This window comes from Tupaia chinensis, unplaced genomic scaffold (assembly GCF_000334495.1).
Source record: "Tupaia chinensis unplaced genomic scaffold, TupChi_1.0 Scaffold000425_1, whole genome shotgun sequence".
In the NCBI taxonomy this organism is placed as follows: Eukaryota; Metazoa; Chordata; class Mammalia; order Scandentia; family Tupaiidae; genus Tupaia; species Tupaia belangeri.
Genome location: NW_006159930.1, coordinates 1,817,242 through 1,830,079, shown reverse-complemented (window position 1 = coordinate 1,830,079; position 12,838 = coordinate 1,817,242). Strand labels below are relative to the sequence as shown.

General features: G+C 37.4%; 1 protein-coding gene across 6 annotated transcripts in view; it reads right to left on the bottom strand.

The window, feature by feature from the left end:
* The window catches only part of FGGY (FGGY carbohydrate kinase domain containing), a 443,688-nt gene that overhangs the window by 365,844 nt on the left and 65,006 nt on the right, over positions 1 to 12,838 (bottom strand). For all 6 annotated transcript variants that reach the window (XM_014590284.2, XM_006154914.3, XM_014590286.2 and 3 more), the window contains exon 5: positions 10,133 to 10,221. In XM_014590284.2, coding sequence (XP_014445770.1) covers positions 10,133 to 10,221 — 89 coding nt within the window. The remainder of the gene's footprint in view (positions 1 to 10,132; positions 10,222 to 12,838) is intronic.

The following is a 12,838-nucleotide window of genomic DNA, read 5'->3' as shown; positions in this document are numbered from 1 at the left end:
CAGTCTCAAATGAACCCAGATTATTCTGTTTCCTCTTGTCATTCATGGACTTTCAACCTCTTCATTGTGATGTGAGGTCTCCAGGCACCCGCTCATTTCTTTACACCCATAAGACTCTCAGTGGCACTGGCTCTCCAAGACTCAATGAACCTTGATCACATTCATAGGAAGACAAGAAAAAGCCTTAAACTAGGAGGGGGGACATGGAACAAAAAGGGCACCAAGCAGATGTTTTGATTTCTAAAAGGTCCTTCCCACCCCAGCTGTAAGCTGTTCCAGGGAATTTGAGTTTACCTTAAAATTTAAAAATAAAAAATGGAAGGGAACGATATATGGAAGTGGACTACTATCTGACAGAAATTGGCTAGAGGTTTTACCCAGGTGCTTCATTTTCTACATAAAGCAAATCCACCATGTCATCTTCCTTCAATCACAAGAGAAGATGGATTGAGAAGGATGAAATGGCTTGCCCAAGTTCACCCAGATGCTGGGTGGCAGGACACAACTTTGAGCTAAGGACTATTTGGCTCTCTATCTTCCATGGATTTAGTTAAATAAATGTGTTTCTATCTAATGCTAGGCTAGAGAAGGGATACCTTATACATATTCTATTTATTACATATACACAAGTAATAAATGACTGAGTGAATCAATGGCAGAAATTATAAGCAACTATGCTTCAATTCTTCCATGACTGCCACCACTGTCACCCTCTTCCTTTCACTATCACAAAGGAATTATAAACTTGATATCTGTGACACATTGGTCAATGTAATTTACTAAGAAATTGAAATTTTGGTTGCTGTTTTATCTGTCTAATATTGATACTGCTCAATTTTGATTGCTGTTTTATCTGCCCGATATTTTTCATTTTTGTTTTTTGTATTGTTTTGTTTTGTTTTTTAAGTAAGAGAACTCCAATTTTATCTGGGTGGCAAGGCACCCAGCTGAAGCACTTCATTGCTCAGACTCCATTCCGGCTAGGTTATGATCATACTCTTAGGTGTTGGTCAATGATAGGCAAGCACAAGAATCATACAGATCTTCTTAGAAGGTTGCCTAAAGATAATTGACTCAGATGTGTGATAGATCCTTTTTACATACCGCCATCTTCCCTCTTCCTGCCACATGGAATATGGAATTGATAATGGAGGCTCCTGGGCTTATCTTTGACCAGAAAATAATCTTGCAAATAAAAGTCAGGGCTGAAGATGAAAATGTCAAAGGTGCTTGATGACTTCATGGGGCTATCATGGTAGCCCAAGACTTCATATATCTAGATTTATTTATAGAATAAAATCAACCCTTCTCTATTTAAGTTACTATCATTTTGAATTTTTCAATATATCTATTAGTTATCATTGAAGAGATAAGGACATTTCTTCTGTAAAAAGTAAAACATTCTTCTTTCAAAAATTGAGAATAAAGGAAATCTAATATTCACAGGTTATTTCTCAGCACTATTAAATATACTAAAAATAAGTAGAAGAGAGATGACTGAATCATTCTTCCAAGAACTTAGAAGAACCATTTAAGATACCACTGTTCTGAGAAGTCATCCTTCCACACAGTTATGAAACTGTGCAAATCAATGAGTGTTAGCATCAAGCACATCAGAAATAACTGCTTTTTTCCCTAAAAGTTTTTAACCTTATGACACTATCTGAGGAATCCTTATCAAGATATTTCAACCAAAGACTGACTAAAAAATGTTATCTTGTGATTTTCTAAATTTGGTCAATTCCACATTAATTCCAGAGATTTTAAACATAAAAAAATCAACTCTTGAAACCAGCAGGTGGGATAGTGGTTAAGATGCTGGACTCCCACATGGCCTGTCGCATTTTGAGTCCAAGACCTAGCAGCTTGAAACTCACGACGGGCACCTGTGTGTGCATGCCAAGATCCCTAGTGAAGAATGGAGGATAAGGAATTGTGGTGTGGTCAGTCCTCCTGGGGGGTGGTTTCTCACTTTCGATCTCTCTGTCTCTATCTCACTGGTGAGAGTATGCAACCTGTAGCAAAAAGAAAATAAAAAGAAAAAAGAAAAGAAAAACTCTAAAAATAAATCAACTCATAAAATCATTAAAATGGCAAATTTAATTCAATGTAAGTATTTTACAATAAACATAATGTAATACACTAAAACATTGAATTGTGTATTTTAAATGAGTGAATTGTGCAGTATGTAAATTATTATAAAACTTTTCTTTTAGGGACCAGCAGTTGGCGTTATGGCTATGTCACTGGACTCCCATGGAGTTGATCGCGGTTCAAGTCCCAGTGACTTAAACTCATGCCGGGTGCATGTGCATGTGTGCCCAAGATCCCGAGAGGAGAATGGAGGAGAAGGAATTGTGGTGAGCACACGCACACTACAGCAAAAAAAAAAAAAAAACCCCTCAAAAAAAAAAAAAAAAAAAAATTTTCCTTAAAAAAAGTCGAGCACCATCCCAGATATACAAATGAAAAAGGCTGTCAGGAATACAGGTACTGAGGAAGGGATGTGAACTGCAGGCATGGCACCAGAGGAAGACGATGGCGTGGAAGTTTCTCCCCTCCCCTCTTATTTCTGCCTCGGCCCTCGGGAGGATAAGCCTTCTCCTAACCTGCCTAGTCTCTCTACTTAAGAGTAGCTCCAGAGGACAGAGTTGACTTTGAAGCCTATGCTTTTACCTACTTTTTTCCAAAAATATCAGAGAAATTCATCTGATTGTTGAAGACTGTTAATATATTAAGCCACATTTTAAGAACCACTGTGTTAAAGATAAGGTGAAAAAAATCATCCCTAGAAAGAACAACATGAGCTTACACCTTCACTTCCAGTGCCTTTGTCCAACCAGCTAGGTCACCTGCTGCCACGTGGTCAGCACGTCTGAGCAAGAGCTGCACTCCCACTGCTGACTGCATTAATGAAATTGAGGTCTGGTTGGCAGATGTGGTCTTCCTTCCCACCTCACACCACATAACCACACAACCACCTGAACATGTTGATGCTGGCTTTGCCTCACACCTGTACCAGAAGTTCTATACAGGGGCTGGCAGCTGGCGTGGTGCTTAAGGTGCTGGACTCCCTCCTGGCTGACCACAGTCTGAAACCTGGACTTTGCAACTTGCTTTATCATTTTCTCTTTCTCTATTTCTCTGTCCCTTTCCAGTCAAATTAAAAATAATAATAATAATAAATAAAATTAAATAAAAGATACATTTAAAAAGTTTTATACATTAGAGGCTGAAGAATATTTTCTAAGATAATAAGCTAAGTCTTCATTTCTCATTTAGCTAGTATGATTTGTAAGTAATCTCTTAATGGCAAGGAAGACTGAATAGAACTCTAAACCCTTAACAATAAGGATACCTATAGGAGTTAAAATAAGGAAAATAAATTTTAATTGTCCTAAGTGTAAAAGTGGCACTGTGGTTATACAGAAGAATGGTGGTGCTCTTGAGTAACCAGGAGGGAAATATTATTATGATGTCTGAAATTAATTTACAAATGGTTCTGCTAAATAAACAGAGGTGGACATATAAAATGTGCACTAGATAGCACAAGTGTAACAAAATGTAAATAATTGATGAATGTAAGTAAAAGGTAAAAATTTTCAATACATCACTTCCTCAGCTTTTCTATAAGCCTAAATTTTTTTCAAAAATAATACATGAGGAATAATACTAAAACAAAAACATATAATGAATTCTCATCAATATGTAAGAAAACACTGAAATCTCAATACAAACATTACCAACTTATATACACAGGTCATTGACATATATAATACTAATTGACATAATTAGTAGTTAGCAAATAGAAGAAAAATTGCCTTTAATAATAAAAATGCAAATTAATATAACATCCCACTATAGTCCTTAAAACCTAGTAAAACTGATAGAGACATGTTATACTGGTATAGGGTAGAATATTATATAGGTATTAAAAACAAGTTTTCAGATAATATTAATATAGAAAATATAATATAGTAAGTAAATAATCAGTTGTATAAAGATTACCAAGAAGAAAAATATAAAAACAGTAGAATAAGAGTCCAAATATGGTATTTTTATTGAAATCCTGGAATTTATATTTAGGAAATGGCTACAGAGCAGTAATACAATCAAAATCATCTTCTGACAGATTAGCAAATAACCACAAGAAAAAAATAACACTACAATAATATCCCTTATAAAACCAAAACACAAAGAACCATACAAATCAGAAAAACAATTAATTTAAAAAACTTGAGTTTCTAAAAATCATAAATTCACTTCTTCAAAAGAGAAGACAGACTATTTAATTGAAAACCTACACAGAATAGTACATTCTAGTGGAGTGAAGGGACAAGGTAGGGAAAAATAAACATAATCATGTAAATAAGATGTAAAAACCACATAAGGAAAAATAAACCTGAGATTCTAGAAATTCAGCCCAGGTGACAGAAACATCTCAGAAATTATAACAAGTTACCTTACAGACTGTCCACTGTACATAGGAGCTTGGTCATCAACTTAAGTACAAAAATCATAAAATTAAGAGAACTGAGAAAAGGCAAATCTCCCAGAGTATTTCAAAATAATGTATTTAGATACTCCGCTCTCAAAAAGGTAAAAATTCCTCACTTCTTTTTTTAATAATTATTTATTAATTATCAATATTTTTCTATTTTGATCAGAGAAAGAGCAAGCAACCAGGTCCGGGACGCGAATTGTGGTTGGCCATGTAGGAATCCAGTGCCTTTAACTACCATGCCACCTGCCGGCCCCAAAATTCTTCACTTCTTAAGTATGGGCTGTACAGAGACATCCTTCCAAAGAAAGCAATATCAGGGACAAAGGGGTAACTTCACAATATAGAAACCTGACAGACAATATCTCTGTCAGTTAATCAAGGCTTACATCAATAGTGATAAGTCAAATTGACAATATGTACCCTTGATATGATATGATGAGAACACAACTTTACCTCTGTGGTCTTCCTCCCTAAAACACACTTCCCAAGTCTCATTATAAGAAAAACATCAGAAAAATTCCAATAGTGGGGTATCATAAAACACACACAACCAATACATGCTAAAGTTGTTAAGATCATCAAAAACAAGGGTAGTCGGAGAAACTATAGCACCCAAGAGAAGCCTAAGAAGATATAACTAAATGTGATATGATATCCTGGATGGAATCCTGGACAGAAAAAGGCTATTAGGTAAATATTAAGGAAATCTAAGTATGGTACACAATTTAGTTAATGATAATACATCAATATTGATTCATTAATTGGGACAAATGTACCATATTAATATAGGATGTTAAGAACAGAAAATGGGTGTTGAGTATATGGAAACTTCGTGTCCTATCTTCACTTTTCTTTAAACCTAAAACTATTTCAAAATGTAAAGTTTATTCAAAGTTATAACTAAATGCAATAGAACATAAATTTAACGTACAAGTATTGTCTACCCTTAAAAATCTAAGAAAAATGTCTCGCAGGCACCAATGTTGGAAAAATATTACTTCTTCTGTTCGCTCAGTTAATCCTGATCATGCTCCATTTTTCCTTTGGTCACTAAGAAGCTTGAAAACAAATCTATCAGTAACTATTGGGTTGTCAGAAAAGTCGGGATGCATTTTTGCATAGAAAACATAGAAAAATACCTCATGACTTTTCCAATGACCCAAAATAAAGAATCGTATTAGCTTCTATGAACTTTTTAGATTCAACTTAGCAACTTCATTAATATTTTTGTTTTCTTCAATTTTTTCTACATTTATCACTCTTTTCATTGCATTACCAATTTCCTTAAATCTTTTTAGAGAGAATCTTTAATATATATGCATTTTTTTGTCTAATTATACAAAATTTTATTACACGAATTTCTGATTTTCCACAGCTTACATTACCAAAATTCTGAATAGTAAACTACTCAACAGCTAAACTATCACAAATTACTTCAGCATGGATCTTCGGCTCTTGAACTGCAATAGCTGATGGTGAGGACTAGTAAAGTTAACACTTGAGATGCCTAATGTGCATAAAGAAAAGCCATTTGTTGTAGTCTGTTCTCTGTTGCCAATAACAAAAATACCTGTGTCTGGGTAATTGATGAGAAATAAAAGTTTATTTAGTTCATGATCTTAGAAGTCTAAGTTAAAGGTGCAATATCTGGCGAGGGTCTTCTTGCTGGTAGAGACACTGCAGAGTCCTGCTATAGCACATGGCATCGCATTGCAAGAGGCAAAAACATGTGTCTAAGTCATATGTCTCTGTGTCCATGGGTTTATCTGTCTCATCCTCTTTCCTTATAAGCCACCAAGATTCAATCATGGGGGCCTTGCCCTGATGACCTTATCTAATCCAAATCAACTCTCAAAGGCACCACCTCTTAATAAACCCATAGTTGGATTAAGTTTCTGCTTTCTTAATACCATTGCAACCAATTTTCAACACATGAATTTTGCGGCAAGATATTCAAACCATAACAGTGCTCCTTCAACAAATAATAATTATCATTATTGCTATTATTAACAGAATTAGCAATAATTGTTTTCATCAAAATAATGGAGAAAAGGCAGCTGAATTACAAATCAACTCTGGGCCCAGTGATTTTCTCAGTGACCCAGATAGACAAAAATAGCTGTCATATTTTGGTTAATAAGAACAATAAATAACTCAAGGTGAGAGTGAGAGTAGAAAAAAAAAAAAAAAAACTAAGATGGGGAGGAGAGGAAAACAAGAGAAAAGAAGGAAGAGGATTTCTTAAACACTGTGAATGCCAAAAAGGAGTTTTAAGGCCTTAAGTGAAATCCAATCACTTGTTAGCCTTGACTCCACTAAAATAATAAAAGCAACTAAAATGAAAAAAAAAAAAAACAACCCTCCGGCATTTTTGGCACTCATCTATTTAAAGCTTCCCAAAATAATCACATTTGGGAGCCAAATAAACACCAAATCTAAAACTCTCCTTGGCCCAAAGGATGCCAAGTTCCTGTTCTACTACCCAAAGTTTTTTTGTTTTTGTTTTGTTTTGTTTTTGTATTGGCACATTTATATTCAGATCTTTATATCCCTTATTCAAGAAGAGGAAACAGACAATAAGGATTTTTCATTAAAAGAATTCTTTCCTGTTGAAATACCATGTATTTTATCGACAGTGGCCGTCGCTGTCTTAATAACCTTGAGAGTGCTCCCAGATGAGGAAATGAGGCTCAGGAAGATAAAGAATTTGTTTCAGATTCTTGCAGAGAACACATGGTGGAGTTGTTGAACCCAGGTCAGTCTGACCACAAGGATTCTCCTCCTTCCACTATGCCAGAAATTTAATGTAAAGATATCCAGCCAAAACTGATAAAGAAAGGGAACTAAATAAAATAGCTAAAACTGTTTAAAGATTTCTCAGCATTGTGTTAGGAGCTTTTCTGTTAGCTCATTCAATTCATACAATAATCCTATGGGGGTAGGTATTATCATTATCTCTATTTACAATCAAGAAAGCTCAAGAAGAGCTTACTTGTTTCACTTTGATCATGCAGGCTGAAACAGAGGAGGAAAGACTTGAGATACTGAGGAAACAGCAAGAGGGAAGAGATATAAGCTATAAGTGAACCACTGGAGAGGGTGACCCCTCTGCAAGGGGAACCGGGTATCTGGTACCCAAGGTCCAGAGAGACCTGCTCCGCTCTGGAAGGGAAGAAAACTGGGAGGGAGGCATGAGAATGTACACACCAGTATGGGATGGGAGGGCAATAGAGGTTGTTAATTTGAACTATTGGAAATAAAATGAGTCATGAATTCACTAGTCAATAAAAATGGCAGGGATGACTAAATAGCCAATGATTTCTGAGCATTAGACTTTCTGCTTCCTCAGGGTTTGAGATTAGTGTGGGCAGGAATGGAAGCCCCTAAGCGTGTTCTGATAAGTCAACAAGAAACCTTCCACTTTCCAATTTATCAAATTCATTGGGCCTTAAAATATTTCTATCCTTTATAGGTATAGAACATCTCAGAGACACACACTACTTTAATGTATAATCTGTAAGGCAATTTGTCCAAATTTACCTGATCATATAAATACCCAAGGCACCTGTTACACCAATTCCCAGGTTTCCCATGGAGAGTCTGACACAGTGGGCTGAAAGTCCCAAGAATCTGTGTTTTGAATGAATGATTATAATGATTCTTATAACCAGGCTAGTTTGGAAAATTACCTAATAAACTCACATAACAAACTTGAAAGGAAGATATCATAATCCCCATTTTCATAAATAAGTAGAGTGAGACTCACAGAAGGGAAGAGACACGCCCATGACACACAACTAGTCTGTGTCAGAACCCAAGACTATGTATTAGTGACACCATAACTGTATGCGAGCCACTGCATTTAAATCTATCTGAGCCAGAGTTAGCTTCAAAAACAAGCTCCTTGGTGTCTGAATACGGAATCTGACACCAGGAACAGGGAGTGTAGAATATCCAGACCTATCAGAATGAACCAGGGAGGAAGTTAAAGCCCTAGGTTGAACAAAACCCAAAGGAAAAGAGAAGGGTGGCAAGGTTCTCCTCAATCTCTAGTTCCATTTTTGAGTCATCAAGGTTTGCAGGCCAATGGGATATTGCCTAAACACACAACTACTAGCACTACCTAGACTAACAGGTTCACTCAAAAAGGATCAAAATATTTCTTTCACTGCTGCAGTGGAAGAAGCAGACAAAGAGAAAACCTAGAGAAAGGTCTTCTCAGAGATAACTTCGGACAATTAATGTCACATCAAAAGAGAAATCTCAAGATGAGATCTTTACCCACATTACCTTCCATGGTGGTGATAACAGTATAATGGTGACTAATTAGACCCTCTAGGAGAAGTGTAGACCATTCTACCAGAGCCTTCTCTAATGGGGTGAGTGCTTAGAGCTATGCTGAGGCTCTTTCACCCTCCACTCTGAGACCTTTGGCTAATGATTGTTTCACTGGCGGGAGACAGGGGCAGGGGCATGAGAAGAAAAATGACATGCTTGTGGAACATGTCCTCTACTCTCCTTTCTGGAAGCCCTTGCTGAACTACCACACACTTATTTTTATTTTTTACTTAACTTCATTTGCTTATTTTAATTTGACCAGAGAGGGACAGAGAGGGGAGGGGGGGAGTGAGAAAGCAAGCTGCCAGGTCCAGGACTTGAAACATGGTTGGCCATGTAGGAGTCCAGCACCCACACTACCTGCTTGTCCCCCACCACACACTTATAACGCACTATGAGAAAAGGTTCAAATCCACCCCTTTAACCATGTTGACACAAGAAAGAAAATGGGGAGGATTTAGTCCCTTTCGGAATGAACTGACTTTCAGATTCAACCCCTGGCTTCCTAATTTACACAGGTTTATCTGTCTTCTAGGAAATAATCTTTTTCGTAGGTTTGTTCAGTTTGTTCAGTGCAGGCTCTAAATCCTTTAAAGATAAAAAGACCCCAGCCCTGCCTGTTGTATGTCTCCTTAAATCTGAGATGGAGATGACAACAGGCTCACCATACTTAGAGATTTCATGTCTAACCTCTATATATACCCATGCACACACCCACTTTGTTAATTATAGCAACTGCAATTTCACACTCAATGAGTATTTTGTAAAAGTCTCTGTCATGTAGCACAGGCTTTATTTTTAACACTCACAATTTACTGAAAAATAGTTGTTGACTTCAACATACATACTTCTACAGTATGGGATGATTAAGGTACATTTCTATCAAATGTAAAACATGTTCCTAACACACTCACCCAGTTAAAATCAGCTTCCTTGAAAAACATATCTCCTGTCTTAATTTTTTACACATGCCCATAAACTGTACATATATTTTTCCTTTTATTCACCATGGGAAAAACAGTAACATTTCATGCTGGAGTTTTTGCCTCTCCTACAAACATATCCAGTTTTCATGAATGATCTACTCACATGCTGAGCCTCATAGGAGCAATGATGTTCGAGCATGGGCAGTGGAGGTGGAAGATCGATTCAAGATGTTTTAAGTAAGCAAAATCGCATGCAGATGTACAAACAGTATGTCCAGTCAAAGAGAGTTAAGAAAGCAATATATATATGCAGACACCAAAGAATGGAAGAGCACAAATAAAATCCAACTTGTAATTAACGTACCGTGCTGTGACACCTGTTGCCTTCCACGATAAGAAGTCTGGGAGATCAAAAAAGTGTCCCGCCTTGTCCCAGCAAGTTTCTCTCAAGTTCTGCCAAATTAAATATATATTAGAATCAATTATGGGTTTTTCCCCCCTACCCCTCTCCTCTTTCAATAATATTTCAAATTTTTCAAAACAAAAGCACAGCCAACAATGCCCATTAAAACATCTGTTCCCGGGTAAGGGAGAGGAGAGATATAAAAGCAATGGTTATATAGAAAAGAAAACTGGTGATTATTGGTCCTTCCAAAAAGTGACCATAATTTTTCTTTTATCCCTCTTTGCCAGACTAGAGGAGGAGAGCACACCCTGTGAGAGTCTGCAATCCATCTTCCCAGGGAATGGTGAGAGGCTGTTTCAAGACATAAAACAAGATTTCAACAATGAATAGCTTAAGCTAAGAAGAAAACTGCACTAAGAAGTTACCCAGGGAGGCTCAACATGCCCTGTCGCGTAAAATCTTCCACCATCCAGTTGGTTTCAAAGGCAATAGAAATAATGGTCTCTACCCCAAAGAACTTCCCATCTAAGTCAGAGAGAATGATCACATAAACAAGCCATTGCTGGAGCTCATTTTTATAGATTTGTTTCTTCCACATTACCAAATAACCAGATTTCTCTTCCTTATTGTCAGGCTTTTCCTTTTCTCGGCTTCCTGCAGTCCTGTTTCCTGCAGCCCTGTTTCCCCAGGACCCATGCCCCTCTGTTTGCTTTGGTTAACCCTACTCATCATTCCTCGGGACAAGTTTCCAGGATCTCCTGTTCAAGGTTAAGCCTGGCTGTCATACAGCCCATACTCCCACAGTTATTTCTATAGTATCTTTCTTTCCTGCTAGACTATAAACTCTTGTTCATCATGTTATCTAATAACTGTCTCCTCTCCTCTGCCCAATCTGAGAGGACCTTCAGCTGTCGAGAATAAAAAAATTACTGTATTCCCCTTACTATAGAGCACTTGACTGGACCAGGCGTGAATGTGTGACCTAGCAGATCCAATCAGATTCCTTCACCAAAGAATTTAGAATCAGGATCCAAATACAGCCATTTAACTTCTGCCTATTCATGGAACTGGAAGGGAGATAAACTTGGAAATAATGATCATTTTCTGCCAAGCACCTAAAGAAGTAAAACTTCTTGAAGAGAAAAGATCAACTCACTAGCAAGAAAGGTCCATTACTATTCAGTAACTTGCCATGTCCTGGTTTTAATTATTTCCTCTAGAAGAGGCTAGAAGAAAAATAAATTTACCCTAAACACAGAGTATCTTTGTTGCCTCAGGGCAACATGCAGAAGTTCCAAAAGAGACAAATTCCAGTACCTGCTGGAGGGTAGCACGTAGCAGGCACTCAATAAAATGGGTTGACCTACTAGACTAACTGCATAGTCTTGCCTTTCTATCCCTCTCATGTGAGGAGAGTTCTGGAGTTTATAAAAAGATTCCACATTTTTACCTCCTCAGAGCAATATGTAAGTTTTGGGTACTGCTGTATCTATTTGACAGGCAGATAGCTGGTTTGTACCTACATTTACCCTCAAGTTCTATGACTTCTTCCTACTGACTGGTTCCCTATCACTACTATATGAGCACGGGCATCTACGTACAGCAGGTAAAACAACACTGTGCCAGGCACGTGTTCTCATTAAAACAATATCAAAAGGGTTCGGATGGAAAAGGTGAAGCCTGGTCTCTGTGAGACCTTGGGTGAGAACTTGTATCTAGAAAGAGATCGGTCCTAAGCTTCTTTTTGAATACCCATACATATTAACATTAAATAAATACAAAACTAAAAGTTTTCTCAATGTTCCTAACATAGTTATGAACTAGTCGTATCTCCATACACTAGTAAGCCACAGTAAGAAAATGGCAGCCTTCAAAAGGCTGAGTGAGTCACACTACTAGTTCGCCTTTTGCCTAGTCTCAAAAATCTACTTCCATGTGTTTTGTGGTTTTAGCAACCTGTGGTCAGGAAGGAGGAGAAAAAGCAGCCTCCTTTTAAAGGTTTCAAAAATTCAGGGCCAGACTCCAGACACTAACTGCCAAACCACTGCAGCAACAACCAGTGCTTCAAGCCACAGCTGAGCAATCTTCCTACACCCAGAAAACAACTGCTTCTGTTAGATCTTGTATTGTATATGGTCTCTAAAGACACTGCATAATGAGAGCTTTTAGCCTGTAGTCACACAGCCAGCCACTGTAGACAACGGAATTCAAGCAGAATGTCTCAAAGAGAACTTGAGATCTTTTGCCAAAAAGAGATGCAGATGGAAAAGCAGAGGGTCCAGAGAGCACCTTATTTTCTTGAGACAATACTAGCTTTACCAATAAAAGCCAGACACACCCAAGCCAGAAATATATTGTTAGAAGTAAGAGATAGCCTTAAGTATGCATGTGCATGGGGTGACTCCATAATGCAGTGCTTAAGTGCTGCCCTACGAAATCAGATCATACATGGCCAACAAGGGTTCAAGTCTTGGCACCAGAGGATAGAAAGACATGCAGGATACACACACATCTGAGGTCCTAACTAGGTGGAGAACTGGAGGAAAAAGGACTAGGAAATTGCTGGAAAAGCCAGCATGACCAGGCTCTATTGGGACATTGTCTCTCTCATTCTCATTCTGGCAGTATTCCGTTTTCTCTACAAAAAAAAAAAAAAAAAAAAAA